Below are 22498 nucleotides of genomic sequence, written 5' to 3'. Positions count from 1 at the left end.
GAGTGAACTGCTGAAAAGTATAGCTGACACTGGAGTACTTGTTGGCACTACAGCATTGTGCATTAAAATAAAAACTGATCCGCATGGGAGTGTTGTCGGAAGACCTGATTAACAAACGTGATTATCTAAAAAGCAGGGATTTTCAGCCCAGTCCTCAGGACACACCCTACCAGACAGATGTTCAGGATACGTGTGGAGGAGTGGCCTAGTGGTTAGAGTGGTGGACTTTGGTCCTGGAGAACTGGGTTCGATTCCCACTGCAGGCACAGGCAGGCAGCTCCTTGTGACTCTGGGCAAGTCACTTAACCCTCCATTGCCCCATGTAAGCCGCATTGAGCCTACCATGAGTGGGAAAGCGCGGGGTACAAATGTAACAAAAATAAAATAGATACTATTGGAGATTCTACATGGAATGTTGCTATTCCACTAGCAACATTCCATGTAGAAGGCTGCGCAGGCTTCTGTTTCTGTGAGTCTGATGTGCAGGACGTCAGACTCACAGAAGCAGAAGCCTGCACAGCCACATTGGTGATCTGCAAGGGCCGACTTCTACATGGAATGTTGCTAGTGGAATAGCAACATTCCATGTAGAATCTCAAATAGTAGCAACAGTGGAGGAGTGGCCTAGTGGTTAGGGTGGTGGACTTTGGTCCTGGGGAACTGAGTTCGACTCCCACTTCAGGCACAGGCAGCTCCTTGTGACTCTGGGCAAGTCACTTAACCCTCCATTGCCCCAGGTACAAATAAGTACCTGTATATAATATGTAAGCCGCATTGAACCTGCTGTGAGTGGGAAAGCGCAGGGTACAAATGTAAGAAAAATAAAAAAATATCCGTATTACTTATGCATGAAATATATTTGCATGCACTGCCTCCATTGTATGCAAATGTCTCTCAACATATGCCTTTGTGTAATCCTGAAAACTGACTGGATGGGGGTGTGTCCCAAAGACTGGTTTGTTCCAAAACGTTTCTTCGGCATACTTCAGACCAATGGTTCTCAAAGTACTTTGGATTGAGAAAACAAAAATTGAACTGTACAGCCACAACTATTCAAGACATCTGGAGAAAAAAAAAGGTGAAGCACATGAAGAAAAGAACACATTGACAGCTGTTATCTAGTATGATTTGGGATTGTTTGAGAGGAACTGGCACAAAAAAAAATATTTTGCTGGTGGAAAGAATGGCTTCTATAAAATATCACCAAAAAATTCCACCTAACCAAAACCGACAAAATCCATGTACTGCAACAAATGATCACTATTACAAAAAAGTCATGCTACTCCATGCAGGAAGGAAAAAGGCCTCAAAGAGATCCAAGATATTATACAATCTAACGGAGCTAAATCAGATCTTTATGATCTTCCCTTTATCATCGGCCAAAAAACCTTCAAAAATACATTAGACTTCCCTCATCCACGCTCTTATCACCTCTCGCTTAGACTATTGCAACTTGCTTCTCACAGGTCTCCCACTTAGCCATCTCTCTCCTCTTCAATCTGTTCAAATTCTGCTGCACAACTAATATTCCGCCAGGGTCGTTATGCTCATATTAGCCCTCTCCTCAAGTCACTTCACTGGCTTCCTATCCGTTTCACAGACACACAGCCAGATGGGGTTCACACCTTCAACAGACACACAGCCAGATGGGGTTCACACCCAGAAGGCGTTTTAGCCGAAACACGGACCGTGTTGGGTCATAATACAGGTTTCTTTTGGAGCATCTTACCTTGATGTGGTGACTGACCACTTGATACTGGTTCCTTTACACCCAGTTTCTGTTTGTGTTCCTATCCGTTTCCGCATACAGTTCAAACTCCTCTTGTTGACCTGTAAGTACATTCACTCTGCAACTCCTCAGTACCTCTCCACTCTCATCTCTCCCTACATTCCTCCCCGGGAACTCCGTTCACTGGGTAAATCTCTCTTATCTGCACCCTTCTCCTCCGCTGCTCTCTCCAGACTCAGTTCCTTTTATCTTGCTGCACCATATGCCTGGAATAGACTTCCCGAGTCGGTACGTCAAGCTCCATCTCTAGCTGTCTTCAAATCTAAGCTAAAAGCCCACCTTTTTTATGCTGCTTTTAACTCCTAACCCTTATTCACTTGTTCAGAACCCTTATTTTATCATCCTCACTTTAATATTCCCTTATCTCTTGTTTGTCCTGTTTGTCCTAATTAGATTGTAAGCTCTGTCGAGCTGGGACTGTCTCTTCACGTTCAAGTGTACAGAGCTGCGTACGTCTAGTAGCGCTATAGAAATGATAAGTAGTAGTAGTAGTCCTTATGTTTGTAGAAGTTCCGGGCTGCAGGATGAAGACTGCACAGCAGAACACTTGATCGGGCAACGCAGTCCACTGCTGAGTATCACCTTTAAAGATAAGTGCTGGTGCTTATATCAAGTGCTTCCTATTATTTTTCCATATATGATAGATTAATAAGGAAAATGCATATATTTCTAAGAAAACTTCTACAAACATAAGGAGCAGCAGAAAGTCTAATGTATTTTTTTGAAGGTTTTTTGGCCGATGATGAAGGGAAGATCATAAAGATCTGATTTAGCTCCGTTAGATTGTAAAGTATCTTGGAGCGCTTTGAGGCCTTTTTCCTTCTTGCATGGAGTAGCATGACTTTTTTGTAATAGTTATCATTTGTTGCAGTACATGGATTTTGTCATTTTTGGTTAGGTGGAATTTTTTGGAGTTATGTTCTAGTGTACTAGCATTTCCACATATAGTAAACATTAGTAGATGACGGCAGAAAAAGACCTGCACGGTCCATCCAGTCTGCCCAAGAAGATAAATTCATATGTGCTACTTTTTTATTTGTACTGTCCTCTTCAGTGCACAGACCGTATAAGTCTGGCCAGCCCTATCCCCGCCTCCCAACCAGTCTGGCCAGCCCTATCCCCGCCTCCCAACCAGCCCCATTGGTTTCTGATTTCTACAAAATGTCAACATCCTAGAACAGTGCTTATTAAATTTTCTGTGGCTATAACACCATTATAGAGGCCACAGAAAATGTGCAGTTCCCAAAGGCACAAGCTGCTGTTTATAAGGTCAGGCTGCCCATTGGATCACAACCCACAGGTTGGGAAGCCCTGTCCTAGAAGCTCATGTCCAAAGTTAGTGATGCAATTGAAGCTGAAAAGTGGTTGAATATTTCAGCATGATAATGAGCTGAAACATCCCTCAGAATTAGCCATGAAGTACTTCTAGGGAAGAAAGATGAAGGTTCCACCATGGTCTTGTCGGTCCCCTGACTTGAATATTATCGAAAATCTGTGGGGAGATCTGTAATGCATGTAAGAAGACTGAAGAATTTGAGTTTGAAAACTGGGGGGGAAAAATGGACACAAGAAGAGGAACTTTTTTTTCTTGCTACGGGGTAACATTTGGTAGCTGTTATTTTTGCCAAAGGAAGTGTATTGCAAAATTCAGACTGAAAGGGCGTCCAAACCTTTGCACCTGCTGTTCGCTGTTCTCCAATTTTGATCTATAAAAAAACTAAATGCAAATAATTATTGATTAAAATTTGCAGTAAAATGATGTTTACATTTGTACTATGTACTTTGTAACCAATGCTAGGTTATAGATTCATTAGAAGACAGAATTAGACCAGGAGTGCCTAAGCATTTGCACATATCTGTGGGTCCAGGTTAATGTGCTTTTTCAAAAAGTAGCTTCTGTCTCACAATTGAACAAGATTTGGAATCTCTCATATCGGTGACTTTTTCCCCCTGTTCTTTACTTGTGGGGAAATCCCTAAGATTAGACCCATTGAAAGGCAGAGAAAAAAATTTTCAAAGACAAATGTTTAAAGAAGTCCAAGTAGACTATGTTGGCAATTCTATAAATTGTGTGCTTAGTGCCACTTTTATTTCATTAAAGAATTCAAGCGTAAGTCAACATTGGTATGTCTAAACTTAAACACCAACAGTTACTCCAAGTCAGTGGCAGTCGTAACTGTTAGTGTTAAGTACCCTGAAGTGCCTGTGTCTTATAGTAGTCTATGAGTTATGCGAGTACCTCGGAGACATCTCCATGACCCACTTATTCTCTGCTCATATGTGTGCCCCCTTGAACCTACATGTTATGCAACATTGGCTCATATGTTACAGAATAGCGGCATGCATAAATGCAATTTCTGGTGCTAATTTCGTGCCTACGTGCTACTAATTTATAACTTGTGTCCAATTGGTGCCTATCTTTAGGTGTCGGTTTATAGAATTGTTCTTTATGCTTATGCAAAATGGACTAAATCTTAATCGCTGCTGACATACAGTAGCACTCATTAAGAATTGGACACATGAGTTCAATTTGCCTTTGAACCTTCCCAAATTTACATGGTTTGAAAGTGACTGTTAGTCTGTCCAGTTCAGCTTTCCTAAGACTCACAGTAGGGCAGTTCAGGTTTCAAGTTTTATTTTATCTTGATGTACCGCTCATTGGGGATGCCATTTAAGTGATTTACTAAAAGTTCTAAAAAGAAGATAAAATTTCTCTTTTCAGTTTTTCCTATAACGTTGTAAAAATACAGGTTTGTTTTCATAAAGATAATTTTTGAAAGACTTCAGCTGTGTGGTTACAGATCTAGACTCCAACCCCTACAACTTTCCTTTGCACCTGCTGAGACAGATATGGTCTTAGATTTTTTTTCAAGAAATAAGTATTTAAACAGCCCTTAAAACTTCAGAAAAGAGGTAAATAGGCAGACTGTTCTGCAAGGATGCTCCAGAAACACTAAAGATGGATAAACAAATTATATTGAATCTTATTTTTCTTAATGAGAGGATGATTAAAAGCTTTTGCTGATGAGATCAAAAGGTTTGTGAGGGTATATAGGGTATGGGTATCTAGAAGAGAAATAATGGAAGACCTATTTGTATTTGGTGTACCAAACTGAGAATTTTATATGGGATGTTAGACAAGGTGGGCAGCATAAATATAACCCTCAAGGATCAACTCAAGTAAGTATATATCTCTTCTGATTATAGTAGTTCTTAGTCAGTGTGTCCGTCCATCCTCCCCACCCCCTTGTAGATTGTTCCATTGTTTACAGTCACTTAGTTGAAGGCCTTGCTTGACTGCAGGCTTTGGTTGTTCTTAGTTTGGGGCCCAGCGATGCAATCCTCTCGCTGTCAATTCTGTGAACTCTTGCAGAAGACCAGCCAAACATCAGCAGTCTCAGTAACCTCATTCAGTGTCACAGCTAAAATTATAGTTTTAAAACCATTTTTCCTCAGATTCTTTCCCAGTCACTCAGCGCTATTAAAAATAATCAAGGCCAAGCACCTTTGAGTTCTTAAAACTCAGTTTCTCTCAATTCTCTCTCTCTCTCACTCATTCTCACAAACATGTGACACTCTTCAGTTCTTGTTCCAACCATCACCCAAGCTGTTACTAGAGAAACAATGACTAATATGATGTCACTGCACCCGCCTTTACTTATTTCCACCAATCAGAATCATGCACATGGAAAATGTTTGCACGTATGGATCACACATTTTTCCTCCATAGACTAATATTGGAAACTACGGGGTCCTTTTACTAAGGTGTACTGAAAAATGGCCTGTGGTTTTGGGCGCACGCAGAATTATTTTTCAGCGCACCTACAAAAAATGCCTTTTTTAAATTTTTGCCAAAAATGGACATGCGGCAAAATGAAAATTGCCACGCATCCATTTTGGGTCTGAGACCTTACCGCAAGCCATTGACCTAGCGGTAAGGTCTCATGCGGTAACCGGGCGGTAATGGTCTACACGCGTCAGAAAATAAATATTTTTTGGATGGGCATAGCAGATGCACGCCAAGTTTTTTTTTCCCCAATATATTTTATTGATTTTTTTTCCAAACATACAGTAAAACATGAGAAAAGGAAAATCTAAACAAGAAAGGAGAAGGGATAAAATATAGGGTCAGTATGCCTGAATGTTCTTAACTTCATAAGAGGCATATAGGAAAATAAAATTGTTGCAACCAGATAATGGTTGGGCTATAATGCAGTCTGAAGAGATTGAAGATAATGTTCCACAGGAGTCCAAACTTTTTTCTTAGAGAAAGTTGTCCGAAATTGTTCCGCAATTGTGTATTCAAATTTTTGATATTGTAGAACTGTGTTCCACCAGAAATGAACATTTAATAAGTGAGCAGATTTCCAGTTTTGTAGTATATGTTTCTGACCAATAGTAAGCAAAATGTCCAATAATTTTGCCTGTGGAGCTGATAAATTCAGTTGCTTAGAAGAAGACTTGTAAATTACTATGGAGGATGAAAGGTCACAATCGATCGACAAAATCTGATGCACCATATTACTTTCCAAAATTTAGAGACTAAGTCACATGCAAATAGCATATGAAGCAAGGTACCCACTTGCTGGGAACAGTGCCAACATTTATCAGAAGATGGAAGCCCTGCAGCAGCAAGTTTACGGGGTGTCCAGTTAGTTTTATGGTATAAAAAGAACATTGATTGTAACATAGAAGCGAAGGAGAGAGGTTTCACTACTTTTGTCCAAAAATGAGTCCATGCTTCGTCATCTAGAGCCTATCCAATGTCAATTTGCCAACTATTTTGAAGAACTAGATTGAAATTGTATGCACTTTTAATAAAAAGTTGATAGATACAAGATGTCGTGTGACCATTCAGAATCAGTGTTTGTGCATTAGAAAACAATGAGGGTAATTGATGTGTCAGTGAGATGAGGTTAGACATTGCATTAACACTGTGAGATAATTGTAACCATTTAAAGTACACAGAGTGTGGCAAAGAAAATTGTTCCATAATTTCTGAAAAAGACCGAATTCTTTTGTCTTCATTTACAATATCGGAGAGAGTCAAAACACCTTTGTCAATCCATTCCTTCCAAAAGAAAGGAACCTTATTTGCTAATGTATGAGGGTTATACCATAGTGACATATGAAAAGACAAGGTAAAAGGAATAGTTTGTAACTTATCCAATTCTATCATGCATTTAACCGTGGAGATTATTATATCATCTATTTTATGAGATGGAAATGAGGTAGATGAGAGCAAAAAAGACAATCGAAGTTGGGTATACCATAGTTTCTTCAAAAAGCAACCATATAGGTTTATAGTCAAAATTGTGATAAAACCAATTACATCCTTGATGAGAAATAAGATTTATGATAAGTGTGAAAATCAGGAAACAAAACACCTCCTGAGTCTTCAGTACTTTTAAGTTTTTTGAGAGCAATTCTGGAATGTTTGTTCGACCATAAAAAGGAGGTCAGTAATTTGTCTATCTGAGAATAAAAAGTGAGAGGATAAATAATTGGGAGCATACTTAAGGTGTAATTAAATTTAGGAGAAACCATCATTTTAATAGTTTCAAGACGACCCCACCATTGTAAATTTAAGGAGTGCCAGGTATGTAGCAACAATTTGAGGGATTAAACTGAATAATATCTGTCAATGACGTATATAGATCCAGTCCGAGATACTTAATCTTTGGCATTGCCTAGACCAAATTGAAAGATTTAGCAATGTCAGGGAGTGCATATTTATTAAGAGGTAATAATTCAGTCTTTTGTTGATTGATTTTATAACCAGAGAATTGGGAAAAAAAGAGTAATTAGATCGATGAGGTTGGATATTGATTGATGGGGACTAGACAGATATAGCAGGACATCATCCGCATAGGCCGAACACTTAATTTCCATATCCTGGTAAACAATACCCTTTATGCGAGCGTGAGACCTAATTGCAATCAGGAGTGGTTCAAGAGCTATCTCTATATATAAAAGGCACCACCAACGTTCTAAATGAAGTCTCCAGCCAGAAGTGTGAAGGGGGAGAGATATCCGGTTTCCCCATGAGTGTCTGCCCCGCCCTCGCTCTCTCTCTAACACAAACAGTGAAGGAAAACACAGCAAAGCACGAAATCAAATCGTTCTCTCTGTAACAGTGAAAGAGGGGGGAGGGGAGAGAGGGCAGAAGCCCTCACTATCTCTGTAACACAAACACAGCACAGCAGGAAACTTAACACTGAAGGACTCGACTCCGAGGGGGGAGGGGACAGACAGCACAGGGGAAGGGAGAGAGGGCAGGGACACACACACTTCCACATGCACACAGAAGAAAACCTTGCTAGCCCCCGTTTCATTTGCATCAGAAACGGGGCTTTTTTTACTAGTATTAAATAAGTACAGAGAGAAGGGGACAGCCTTGTCTAGTACCGCGATGGAGGACTATCTTATCCGATAGTAGATTGTTAGTGATGACTTTAGCAGTTGGGTTAGCATACAAAGTTTACATTTTTAACAAAAATTCAGGGGGATACCCAAACCAGGATAAGGCTTCAAATAGGTAATTCCATTCAACCCTGTCAAAGGCCTTCTCCGCATCTAAGGAATGGGCCACAACTGGCTGGGAATAGGAAGACACTATGTGAGATAAGTGCAAAAAAAAGCCTTGTTTTGTCACTAATAAGTTTACCAGGCATGAAACCTACCTGATCCGGATGAATAATTTTAGAGATGATTTTTTAAAATTCTATTTGCAAGAATTGTAGCATAAAGTTTATAATCTACATTTAATAATGAAATGGGACGGTAATTAGGTTTAGGAATCACAGTAATAATTGCCTAAGAGAAACAGCTAGAAGAAATATTTTCAGGAGATAAATCATTAAAGAGATTTAAGAGGATAGGAGAAAGATCTTTTTTAAACGATTTGTAGAACTCAATGGGAATCCCATCAGAACCCGGGGACTTCCCAGTCGCGGTGTCTTTGATGGCAGTGATGAGCTCTTGCTCAGTAATCTGAGCCTGCGCAAATTTGATATCATTTTCCGTCCACTTAGGGCTAACTAGTGAGGATAGAAAATTATTCGTTAAATTCTGAGATTGAGGAGATTCAGATTGGTATAATTCAGAGTAGAAATGAAAAAATGCTTTAGAAATAGCCTTTGTGGATACAGCTATGCTGTGATTAGAGAGTTTAATAGCAGAGATCTGGACTTCAGATCGTTTTCTTTTAAGATAATTTGCTAATAATTTACTACTTTTTTCTTTTTCAGCATAATGCTTGAAGTGAAACTCAAAAATTTGCTGACCAGCTTTAAGACTAAGCAATTTATTTATCTTATACTTTAAATTACATAAAGTATTGAGGAAAATAGTATTCCCTGTCTGAAAATATTTAGATTCTACCTCTTTAATTTGAGATTCAAGATGTATTATTTGAGCACTATCTTTTTTAGATTTGTGAGCAGCTAGAGATTTAAGTTCACCACGGAGGGCTGCTTTAAAGGCCTCCCAAATTGTTATTTTATTTATTTATTTATTTATTTATTTATTTGCTACATTTGTACCCCACATTTTCCCACCTATTTGCAGGCTCAATGTGGCTTACATTATATTACAAAAGATATAGTTATGAACAGAGTAAGAGGTCTGTTCTAAATTGACATATTACTATGTAAGAAATAAGGAAGATATGTCTGTAGAATAATTTACATAACACATAATAAAAAAACAATAATATATTATGACCAATAATGATAATATGGCTAATATAATCAATTTAGAGGGATAATAAATAGGTGGTTGGTTTAGCTATAGAATATTATTATTGTACCAAGAGTGGAGGAGGAATTATTAATGAAAAATTCTTCAATAAAAGTTTTCAATTTTATACAAATTTCTTCTTCTGTAAGAAGATTTAAAGGGAGTCTCCAAAATGGGGATCTTCTAGAAGATAAAGTAGACCAGGGCTAATGAGACTGGTGCATGATCAGAGACTACAATTGGTGAAATATTGGAGGTGATTATTGTTTCAACAAGACTATTAGAAATTAAAAAATAGTCCAATCTGGAGAAACTTTTATGAGGGGAAGAATAAAAAGTGTATTCTTTAGATGTTGGATTACATAATCTCCATGGATCAATGAGATGTAATTGGTCTATAAGAGAGTGTAGACAATCTTGAAGGTTGACACCTTACGTTGAGAATGCCTATCCAGATAATAATCTAAAGGAATGTTAAAATCCCCTGATATAATAATGGGAATAGAATCCAGTGACTGTATTGTTTGAAAGAGGTTTGTGAAAAATTCAGGAGAATCAGTATTTGGGGGCATATAAATTTACCAACAATACTGAAACATTGTTTATAGACACCTTGACAATTATCCATCTACCATTTGGGTCAATAATCTGCTCTAAAATAGTTTCATTGACACCTTTATGAAACAATATTGAAACTCCATGTTTCCTACCAAGAGAGGGAGAATCTGTAGAGGAAGAAATCCAATTACATTGCTTAATAAGAGGCGGAGTAGAGGGACAGTGAGTTTCTTGTAAAAAAAAAAAAATTATTCCTGATTTAAGGTTTTTGAGATAAATAAGTATTTTCTTACATTTTATAGGGTGACTTAAACCATTTACATTCCATGTCACTATGTTAATTGGAGATACAGAATTGGTTTGAGCCATCTTAATTTATAGGAAGAAATGGATATTGAGCACATATCCCATTACAAAGAAAAGCCATAAAGTACAGTTGAGAGAGAAATTATGCATGACTGACAAAAAAACAGAAAGGAACGGCATAAAGAACTAAGGAATTAGTTCAACCAAAGAGATGAAATAGAGATAAGAGAGACTGAGAGTAGAGACGAGATGACACTCAAAGAAAACCCTACATAATCTGAAATAGAGAAAGGAAAGGGTGATTTAGTGCACCATATGGTAAGTATAGTACCAGTAAAAAAGATGATCCTTCTATAACAATATTAATACACTTTCCAGCTTATTTTTGAAAGAGAAAGACGTCCATATTTCGACCCAAATCGGGAGATGGGCGCCTTTCTCTCATGGGCGCCCAAATCGGTATAATTGAAAGCCGATTTTGGGCCCTCCAACTGCAGTCTGTCGCGGGAACGAACAAAGTTGATGGGCGTGTTGGAGGCGTGATGAAGGTGGGACTGGGGCTTGTTTATCGGCTGAGGAGAGATGGGCGCACTCGGCCGATTAATGGAAAAAAGGGCACCAGAAGCGACAATTTTGGTCACTTTTTCTGGACCCTTTTTTTTCACGAACAAGTCCCCAAAAAGTGCCCCAACTGCTCAGATGACCGCCGGAGGGAATCGGGGATGACCTCCCCTGATTCCCCCAGTGGTCACTAGCCCCCTCCCACCAAAAAAAAAGAACTTTAAAACTTTTTTTTTGCCAGCCTGTATGCCAGCCTCAAATGTCATACCCAGCTCCATCACAGCAGTATGCAGGTCCCTGGAGCAGTTGTTAGTGGGTGCAGTGGACTTCAGGCAGGTGGACCCAGGCCCATCCCCCCCCCCCCCCCACCTGTTACACTTGTGCTGGTAAATGGGAGCCCTCCAAACCACCCCCAAAACCCACTGTACCCACATCTAGGTGCCCCCCTTCAGCCATAAGTGCTATGGTAATGGTGTAGAGTTCTGGGGAGTGGGTTTTGGGGATTTGGGGGGCTCAAGGTAAGGGAGCTATGGACTTGGGAGGTATTTAAAAAAATTTTTTTAATTGTTACAAGGGCCCCCTAGGTTGCCCGGTTGGTGTCCTGGCATGTGAGGGGGACCAGTGCACTACGAATCCTGGCCCCTCCCACGACCAAATGCCTTGGATTTGTTTGATTTTGAGCTGGGCGCCTTCGGTTTCCATTATCGCTGAAAACCGATATCGCCCAGCTCAAATCTGCCCAAATTCGATGCATTTGCCCAGCACAAACTGTATTATCAAACAAAAATTGGACGCCCATCTTTTTCAAAAATACGGTGTGGCCCGTCTCGGAGATAGGCGCCCATGGAGATGGGCGTTCGCGTTCGATTATGCCCCTCCACATGTGCTGAAACAAAAGTGTAATAATATGCGAGCATAACGTACTAGAGCAGTTAAGCGTATAATATAGCTAGTATCATAATAAAATAACAGATCCTTTCGAGAAGGCCTATATACATAAAGACAGATATCAATATGTGGTTGAAGAAGAGTCAGGGAGACACGCCGTGAGACTGCATTTGATCAAGATATAGTTGCAATTGTTCAGGTGAATCAAAACACTTAGTAGTATTATGTAATGTTACTTGCATACGAACGGGATATTGTAGGCCATATCTAGCTCCAAGAGATTTGAGGCGCGGTCTCATATCCTAAAAGGCTTTCCGCTTCCTAGCGGTAGTTTTTGCCAGATCGGGCACAATCAGAAATCTTTTCCCATCAAATTGAAAATCTTTTATTGTACGTGCCACTGTTAGGATTTGTAATGCCTGTTGAAATCGAAGATGTTTGGCAATAATCGGTCTTGGGCTTTGAAGGCCTTGTTTTTGATGAGACGGTGATCTATGAGCTCTTTCTAACTGTAATGGGAGGTCCGCCTCAATATGCAAGACTTGCGGAAGCCAAGAGGTAAGAAATTGTATAACATCAGCTCCTCCTGCACCTTCCTTTAAGCCAATGATCCTGATATTGTTTCTCCGGTTCCTCTTAGAGAGATCTTCGATCTCTCGCACTAATTTTCAGAAACTCTGATCCGTTTTTTTTCCTGTTGTTGCACCATAGAACAGTTTGATCTGCACGTGTTTCTAAGGTCTCAACACGGCTTTGAAAAGCTGTTAAGGCAGATGAAAGGGATTGCAAATCCGATTTCAGATCACAGGTCGTTTGAAAGTGAGCTCACTACCAGAACCCTCATCCACACTCTTATCACCTCTCGCTTAGACTATTGCAACTTGCTTCTCACAGGTCTCCCACTTAGCCATCTCTCTCCTCTTCAATCTGTTCAAAATTCTGCTGCACAACTAATATTCCGCCAGTGTCATTATCACTTGCACTTGCTCACATTAACTCATCTGCCATTTAGATGCCCAGTCTTGTAAGGTCCTCTTGCGATTTAACAACGTTGAATAACTTTGTAAAATAAGGGGAAGAAAAACTTCGACCGAGGCCTAAATAGGGCCTACCCCAACGACGAAAGAAAACTTACCGGGGCAAAGACTGGAAGTACGGGAAGGGAGAAAACCCCATCAGTGAGAACAAGCAGCCTGCTTGTCCTCGGAGAAAGCGAATGCTACATACCTGTAGAAGGTATTCTCCGAGGACAGCAGGCTGATTGTTCTCACAAACCCGCCCGCCTCCCCTTTGGAGTTGTGTCTTCCCTTCTCTTTGTCTTGCTACATATGAGACTGGCCGGCACGAGCCAGTTCGGGCGGGAAGACGGCCGCGCATGCGCATCGGCGCGCGAGGACTAGCAAAGGACTTTGCTAGTGAAGATTCCGATTGGAGGGGCTGCCGTGGACGTCACCCATCAGTGAGAACAATCAGCCTGCTGTCCTCGGAGAATACCTTCTACAGGTATGTAGCATTCGCTTTGTTTCATCAGCAGATTTAATTACCTCACTAGTTACTTCCATCTCTAGGTCATTTGTAAATATGTTAAAAAGCAGCAGTCCCAGCACAGACCCCTGGGGAACCCCACTAACTACCCTTCTCCATTGTGAATACTGCCCATTTAACCCCACTCTCTGTTTCCTATCCTTCAACCAGTTTTTAATCCACAATAGGACTTTTCCTCCTATCCCATGACCCTCCAATTTCCTCTGTAGCCTTTCATGAGGTACCTTGTCAAACGCCTTCTGAAAATCCAGATACACAATATCAACCGGCTCCCCTTTGTCCACATGTTTGTTCACCCCTTCAAATAAATGCAGTAGATTGGTGAGGCAAGATTTCCCTTCACTAAATCCATGTTGGGTTTGTCTCATTAATCCATGTTTATGTATATGCGCTGTAATTTTGTTCTTTATAATAGTCTGTACCATTTTATCGCCTAATTTATTTATTTTATTGGGGGAGGGCAATGATTATGCCAGTATGGCTATATGTGGGGGTGCATGTGGAGATGCACAGCCCAAGTGTAGGTTCTGACCAGAAGTAGCCTAGTCAGTTTTGCGCTACACTTTTGAACCTTTTGATCAAATTGAGAAGGTGCCAGTTTGGTTACTTCACTGTCTTGATGTAGGATTTTAAAAATCTTTCCTAGAAATGCTCTCATAATTCTGACAGCCAGTATGGTGATAGGCTTATATCGCCCCACTACTCTAGGCTTGCTAGTTATCTGTTGTTATCCCTTTTGGTCTGTGAACTATGCTCTGTTCATTTGGACTTTCTGAGATTTACTGACCGCAGCTTGCAATAAAAGTTAAACAAAAATGCTATGTAGTAAACAAATTACTACTACTTAACATTTCTAGAGCGCTACTAGGGTTACGCAGCACTGTACAGTTTAACAAAGAAGGACAGTCCCTGCTCAATGGAGCTTACAAATTAACTAAATAACATAACTTTGGGATAGCAAGCAGTCCTTAAGGTGAAACGTTGTACGTCTTAGAGGGAATTCAGTGAACTTGGTGTACTTTGATGGGAGCAGGACTAGATAAGGAGCAAGCTACGTGATAATTTCCTGTACTAGATGTCCTCTCCAGGTCAACCTCCAGAGTTGAGGACTATATTGTCTAAATGCTTTTCCTAGTCTTTGAGCATAGGGTCTCACAATTATTGCCTTTCTTATTCCTTGCAAATGTACAAAATCTGTTTATAGAAAGAATTGTATTGAGGACCATCAGGAGCCTCTTGTGGCTTTCAGGCCTTAGGTTGAATATCATGAATAAGTACATAAGTAATGCCACACTGGGAAAACACTAGCCTTTTAGTTATTGAGGGGCCCTTTTACTAAGCCGCGTAAGTGTCTACGTGCGCCAGAATGGAGTTACCACCTGGCTACCGCGTGGCTCTTGCGGTAATTTGATTTTTTACGCGCGGACGAAAAATTATTTTTATTTTCGGACACGCTTATTGGTTGCGCGCCAAGTGGCATTTGATGTGCATAGGTTATTACCGCCTGGTTACCGTGTGAGACGTTACTGCTAGGTCAATGACTGGCAGTAAGGTCGCAGACCCAAAATGGACGTGCAGCAATTTAGATTTTGCCGCACGTCCATTTTGATTTTGCCGCACGTCCATTTTTGGCAAAAATGTTAAAAAGGCCTTTTTTTTACAGGCGCGCTGAAAAATGGATCGGTGCATGCCCAAAGCCTATGCCTACACTACCACAAGCCATTTATCAGTGCACTTTGGTAAAAGGCAGGGTCGTAGCTACTTGGGGCCACGGGGGCCTGGGCCCCCGTAGATTTGCCCCTGGACTCCACTGCCGACGACCCTCTCGACCCCCCCCTCCCGCCGCCAACAACCCGCCGTCACCTACCTTTGCTGGCGGGGGACCCCAAGAAGAGGACCTCGGCTGGCCGGGGTTAGGGTCGGCGGGTTGTTGGCGGCGGGAGGGGGGTCGAGAGGGTCGTTGGTGGCGGGGGGATTCAGCAATGGCGGGGGGGTCAGCAATGGCAAGGGGGCTCAAAGTTGGTGGCAGGGGGTGGGCTAAAATGTGCCCCCTCACCTTGGGCTCTGGACCCCCCTCCCGCCGAATTCTGGCTACGCCCCTCCTGCCGAATTCTGGCTACGCCCCTGGTAAAAGGACCCCTTAGATAACAAAGGGGCCCTTTTACTAAGCTGCATTAGGCATTAATACTCGACTAACACAGGATGTGCGAAAGAGTTCTGTGTTTTGCAATCTGCGCTATTTACTTTTTGCAATTTTTTTCTTGGAAGGGGTATGTCAAGGGCAGAGAATGGGCATGGATATTCTAATTAGCGAGTGTGCTGACATTACTGCTATGCTAACTAGTTAGCGTATCCATAGTGCTGGAACACTTTGCGCCTACTAAATAGGAGGCAGTAAATGCTCTCACGTTAATATTTTTTTTAATGGCCATGCGTTAATATTTTCAAAAAGGAGGAATATAAATCCTAATTAAAAAAAATAATAAATAACAATGCTAATATCAGTGCACATCCAGAAAAATGTATAATAGAAAAAGTGTGAAATTACAGTCGTGCTAGAAATAGGCTTAGCGCATAGGAAAGTTCACGCAAGGATGCGTTAAGCCCATTTCTTAACACAGCTTAGTAAAAGGATCCCAGAGTGATTAGTTCCATTTTATCAGTACTATGTTAAGCTACCAGTTTATAGTGCCAGTATGTCTCGAGCCGTACTAGATTTCAGAACCATCTCACAACCGACATAAAAACCTATGGGCTCCTTTTACGAAGCTGCGGCAAAAGGGGGCCAGTGCTGGCATCGGCACGTGTTTTACACATGCGCCGAGGCCCCCTTTTACTGCAGCCGGTAAAAGGGAAGTCTTGCCTTCCTGTAGGAAATGGTCTTGCGGCAAGTAAAGCACTTGCCGTGGGCCATTTCAGGGTCGAAACCCTTACTGCTTACCCATTGAGGTGGCAGTAAGGGCTCCCGCATTAACCCGGCGAAATGACAGCGCACTAGGGGTGGGAAGTAGCCCGGTGGTACTTCCTGTATAGCGAGAGGTAAGCTTACCGCCGTTTAGTAAAAGGAGCCCTTTGATAGGCAGTCATTCTCATGTCAAGCGATGGACAATGATGAGTTAAGCCTTCAGGCAATGTACTGATGCCCAGTCCTTGGTTCTGAAACTGAAAATACTCTCAGATCTTGTATTTTTTTTTTTTTTGTTAATTTGTACCCCGCGCTTTCCCATTCATGGCAGGCTCAATGTGGCTTACATGGGGAAATGGAGGGTTAATTGACTTGCCCAGAGTCACAAGGAGCTGCCTGTGCCTGAAGTGGGAATCGAACTGAGTTCCTCAGTTCCCCAGGACCAAAGTCCACCACCCTAACCACTAGGCCACTCCTCCACTGTTGCTACTATTTGAGATTCTACATGGAATGTTGCTATTCCACTAGCAACATTCCATGTAGAAGTCGGGCCTTGCAGATCACCAATGTGGCCGCGCAGGCTTTTGCTTCTGTGAGTCTGACGTCCTGCACATGCAGGACATCAGACTCACAGAAACAGAAGCCTGCGCAGCCTTCTACATGGAATGGAATGTTGCTAGTGGAATAGCAACATTCCATGTAGAATCTCTAATAGTAGCAACATTCCATGTAGAATCTCCAATAGTATCTATTTTATTTTTGTTACATTTGTACCCTGCGCTTTCCCACTCATGGCAGGCTCAATGCGGCTTACATGGGGCAATGGAGGGTTAAGTGACTTGCCCAGAGTCACAAGGAGCTGCCTGTGCCTGAAGTGGGAATCGAACTCAGTTCCTCAGGACCAAAGTCCACCACCCTAACCACTAGGCCACTCCTCCACACAAGATGTGCGATGCCTATGCTGTTCCTTGTGGTGGTAAGATGTCCAATGCAGATTTCTGTGGAAAGCAAACGTGTTTTGTAGCTCCCGGAAGGTGCGCCTTGTTTGCGTAGCATTACGTACTGTGGCCCTACTTCTTGCATTGCAAAATGTAGATGGATAGCGTTGAAAGAAAGAACACGTCTTTCCTTGAAAGAAGGAAAAGAAATGCTTATATTTACAACCTGCAGGCTATACAACCAGTTATTCTTACTCATTTGAATCATTTTCCTACTCATCTGTTCTTCCTTCCTTTCTTTTTAAATAGTTTTTACCTGTTTTTCTCTTATCTCATTTATTTTTGTTCATTTGGTGTGGTTCATAATGGAATGCATGAAGTATCGGGAGGGAGGGAAGAAGGGGATGTAGTGCCCATTACTAGAATGCTGAATGGTCGAAGGCTAGATTTTATCCCCAGTTAGATTTAGAAGCATAAAAAAAAGAAAGGGAAGTTTACTGGACTGAGATTTAATAGGATTAAAATTCACGAGTGTATTCAAGTAAGTTTTTAGGTATTTTTATTAATTCCTTGATCTTAAAGGAGCAGTCAGCTCGTATGCACAGTCTGTATGGTTTCGTGATACACGTTAAATAAATGTTTCTTCTAAATGTTAGTTTTTCAGAAATGTTGCTGCACTTCAGAGTCCTCCATTTTCATATAGTCGTTTTGAGATTGCCTTAACTCGTGAATTGAAGGGACACATCTACTAAAGTGCACCGTGCCCTAATGTGCACTTACCATGCACGAAAACGCTTACCGCAAGGCACATTAGTGCTTTGTAGTAAGAAATGTGGGCATGTGCTAAGTGTACAGTATTTTCTAGAGGGGAGAACGGACTTGGGCATATTATCCGATTACTGTGCGCTGACTGGTTAGCATGGCCATAATGCAGGAGCTCTTTAGCGCCTCCTAAATAGGAAGTGGCGAGGTCTACCCTGTCAACTTTTTTCAGGTTACGCATGCTAATATGAATATAGCACACAACCTGAAAGAGAAATTGCCCTGTTTTCCTGAATGCACTAGACATGGATTTAGTGCTTGGGAAAGTCCCTTGTTATCACACATTAAGCCCTTTTACTAGTGCACTTCAGTAGACGTACCCCCTAATGACTTCTTCCTCTGTTTTCTAAGAAAGAAAACTGCTTCTCTGTCCATTAACCTTACATACAATAATTTTGTGATGCTCTTTCCATTATATTGTGCAAATTACAGGCCCCTAGATAGTGCCAGGGCAGGAATTCCGTATGTACTTAACTTCCCTGAGTAGGAGAACAGAGCAAGAAGGGCTCATTCACTGTAGCACAACAAACTTCCCTGGCCCATCCACCCAGTGGCGTACCAAGGGGGGGGGGCGGTCCGCCCCGGGTGCACACCGCTGGGGGAGGGGTGCCGTGGCGCGCGCCTGTTGCCCTGTCTCAGTCTGATTTTGCAATTCCCATGTGTTCACTGCTCCCTCTGAGTCTGGACGGAAACAGGTTACTTCCTGTTCCGGGGCAGACTCAGAGGGAGCAGAGAACACATGTGAATTGCGAACTCGGAGACAGGGCAACAGGCGCGCGCCGCGGCACCCCCCCCCCCCCAGCGGCGTGCACCCAGGGGGGGTGTCATTTCGCCGGGGGAGGGGGGGGGTCGCATCGGCGATCCGCCCCGGGTGTCAGCTAGGGTCGGAACGCCACTGCATCCACCCCCAACGCACTTACTAAATCAATGGGTCTTTTACAAAGATGCGCTAAACACTAGACACACCCATATATTCCTGTGGGCATCTCTAGCATTTAGGGTGTGCTTAATCAGTGCACACTAAAATTTCTACTGCACCTTAATAAAAGACCATCTTGGTTTGATGTTTGGGATCACTAGAGGTGGTGTGCATTTAGCACTGTACCTACTCTTAAATTTCCAAACCTTTAGAATACATGAGAATGCCATGAGACGGCTTGGACTGTGCATACATGTTGAGTGCTCCGTTTAGACTCGGAACAGACTACGCCTCAGGCATGCAGAATATAAAGAGTGTAGTTATGTGTCTGCTGGTTTGCTCAGTTCACTTTCTCCATCAGTGTCTTTGCCCTTTATTTACAGATAACTCTCTCCCTGTTTCTAGGAGGAAAAAAAAGTGCGTTCGGTACATACAAGGGGAAGGCAGCTGCATCAGCCCACCCTCTTCAGATGGAAGCTTACTAGATTCTCCTCCTCCTCTGTCCCCCAACGTGCTAGCCTCTCCTGCAAGCGATTCAAAGCCACAGACTGAGCAAACGCAGCCCCTCTCACTGACCTTGAAACCTGACCCTATGGCACACCTCTCCATGCCTTCGTCCTCTCTCGCCCTGACCGAAGGCTGCGCCAGCAAATCCAGCGCCCTTTCGACTAGCACGTGCCAGAACGGGGTGTTGCACCACCGCCAGCCAGCCATTTCACACTGCTCCTTATCAGCATCTCTAGCACATCTTCCCACGTCGTCCTTGCATTCCCATAGTTCTGTGGTGGGGGTGCAGCCCCAGCCACTGTCACTGGTAACCAAGTCTTTAGACTAGCTGTAACCTCGACATTGGTGTTTTCCTGGTTATTATTATTATGATTATTATTATTATTATGACTATTAATAATTTTTTATTTGTGCCACATGGCTACATTAATTAATGTTTTATTGAGTTCATTGGTCAATATTTGACCCATCGTTACTTCAATTGCTCTGTAGATTTAAAAGCCTCATGATTCTGCCAAAACTTTTATCAACAGCTGTTTAAAGTCTTTATAGCGTTCCAAAAATCGTTATATCTATATATATGCACACACAAACAGACACATGTGTAACTGTTCTGTAGTTCCTATAGGTTAGTTTTAAAGACTGATTTAATAATTTTAAAAAAAAAAAAGAAAGAAAAATGGGGGGGGGGGGGGGGGGGAACTATTTTGAAGTAGCCCTCACTTTACGGAGTTGGTTCTCTGTATTATTTGTATTAAATACGAGCTTGTGAACCAATCATTTTACATCTGGGTTTTAACCTTCGGGGCACAATGAGTGGCATCATCTTCTTTTCTTGTGTGATATAACTATTGTTGTGATACTTGTCATTGTTTAAATGCTGAGAAGCAAGGGGTTAAAGAAAAATGTTAACATGCTTTGCTCTCCATGTTGTCCCCCTTTTGGGGGAGGGAATGCTACAGAAACACGCATTCACACTCGCACAGATTTCTCAGAAAAAGAAAATCAATGTTTGGACCGGTAGTATTTATTTTAGAGCTTCCGTGTTGTATCTGTCTTTTTCAATGTTTATTTTTTATGTTGTATAAAGATTTTTTTCCCCTTAGTGTAAGCATCTTATATACATATATATATATATATATATAAATATATATAAAAACTCATTTGTACAAGGTTTTTAAGTTTATATATAAATTTATATTTTTTTTTTTACTGCGTATGAAGCAGTTGCCACCAAATGGACATTCTGTTGAAGAATTGCTTAAAAAGCAATGACCTTGGAAAAAAAATAATTAACAATGGAAGTATAATCAGACTGGTGGAGAAGCAGAACCTTGCAGATAGCTCCCTTTCAGGAATTTCACCTTGGTCCCTGTGACATTTTGATTCTAAAGTGTGTGAAAATTTATGTGCCAAAAAGAAAACTCTGGACGACCTACCTTCCTCCCCAGTTTCATACTGTAATTTTTAATTCATCCTGTTTTTGCTGTGACGTTACAAAGGTAGAGATGTATGTAGTTTTTTTGTCTCCTATAAGCACGTATTTGGTAGCAGATTGTCTGGACTGCATTTGAAATGAAGAGGTTTAACAAACTCCTTGAGGGCCAAAATACTGTACCTTTAGATTCCTCGTTAAGGGATAGAATAAAGAGACTGCCACAATTATGTACACGACTACATATGGGGTAGCTAGCAAACTTTTAAAAAAACAAAAACAAAAAAAAAATTATACTAGGCATGTTGATGTTGCAAAAAGGCTGTATAAAGCTGAAAAAAATGTTCACCTGTTAAATTCAGTACCATTGTATTTGACACAAAGCGATTTGTAAATCTGTCTCTCCATTTTTGTTTTCCTCCTCCTTACAGTTAAGATGCTAACTATAACATTTTTGTGAATATTTTGAATGTTTCCTAACAGCTGTGATGTTCCTGTTCCGTTTTATGCTCTCTTGATTTTTTTTTTTTTTAATTTTTGTTTTTATTTTTATTTTTTTTTGTAATGGTTTTGAAAAACCATTTTTTTTTGTAATGAATGTTCATGCTGTACAGTCTGTAGCATGCAGTTCTGGATTAATAAAAGCATCTTAGTATGTGCAGATAAGACGTGGGTTGCTTGTTTCTTTTGGAGAAATTAGACTATCTCTGGGATATACCACCAGTTGGTGAAAGGGGCCAGACTAACCCAGAATGTGGGTTTTGTATATGATCATGCTGTAATGGGAAAACATTTTGGCATGGTGGTGGTATGGGATTGAAACTTAAAAACAAAAAAAACAAACAAACATTTTTTAATGAATTTAATGCTGGTTGAAAGAGGCTTGATTTGAGAAGCTTTGCCACTCTTGGGGGGGGGGGGGGGCGGGGGAGTTAGTGTGCATGAGAGGGGCTTGTCTTATTCCTAACCAGATTAGGTCTTTTCTGGGGATAAACAGACAAATTTATAGAGAATTTTAGATTTTTATACCTTTTTAAAGCACAAAATTCACCAGATAAACATAAGTGTAAATAAAAAAATAAAAGTAGAGAGATCATTTTTGCATTTGTTCTTCTCTGGATCAATTTCCTTTTCCCTGGGAGCAGCCGTGATGTCACAGGTTGGAAGAAGACATGTTAAACTTCAGTATCAACTCTTGCTCTGATCCATATCTATGATAAGAACAATAATTTAAGAACCTGAAATATCGTGGACAGGGACTGTTCTTGGTTTTGAATCTGGCGTTCAAAATTTCTACTGTAGAACAAAATACAGGAAATTAAACTGAAGCTTTCTCTTAGCTTCCCCAGAAGATGTACTCACCAGTTCACTGTCTCACACAGACAAAAAGAATTCAATGCAGGTAAGTTAGGGATGGCCAACGGTTGCAAGCGACGTGACCAGGTCACACCAGTTTTGCAAAAACGTCATTGGCTACCAGTATAATACAGGCCTAAATTTAAAACTGTGATCTTCAAGGCCCTTAAAGGAAATGGTCCTGGGTACCTGAAGAATAGGATGATCCTCCACACACCACCAAGGACAC

The 22498-nt window shown here is 41.2% G+C and overlaps 1 protein-coding gene across 15 annotated transcripts in view; it reads left to right on the top strand.

Annotated features, from left to right (window-relative positions):
• TCF7L2 (transcription factor 7 like 2) overlaps positions 1–21566 on the top strand; it is a 429368-nt gene extending 407802 nt beyond the window's left edge. For 9 of the 15 annotated variants that reach the window (XM_030202715.1, XM_030202717.1, XM_030202716.1 and 6 more), the window contains one exon: positions 19377–21566. In XM_030202715.1, the coding sequence (XP_030058575.1) occupies positions 19377–19806 (430 nt within the window). In that variant the 3' untranslated portion in view covers positions 19807–21566. Of the gene's footprint in view, positions 1–19354 lie in introns of all 15 variants that reach the window. The other 6 variants (XM_030202728.1, XM_030202727.1, XM_030202726.1 and 3 more) reach the window with 3 other exon arrangements.
• Positions 21567–22498: the final 932 nt, after the last annotated feature.

This window comes from Microcaecilia unicolor, chromosome 5 (genome assembly GCF_901765095.1).
Source record: "Microcaecilia unicolor chromosome 5, aMicUni1.1, whole genome shotgun sequence".
Lineage (NCBI taxonomy): Eukaryota > Metazoa > Chordata > Amphibia > Gymnophiona > Siphonopidae > Microcaecilia > Microcaecilia unicolor.
This window is presented reverse-complemented; position numbering and strand designations above follow the sequence as displayed.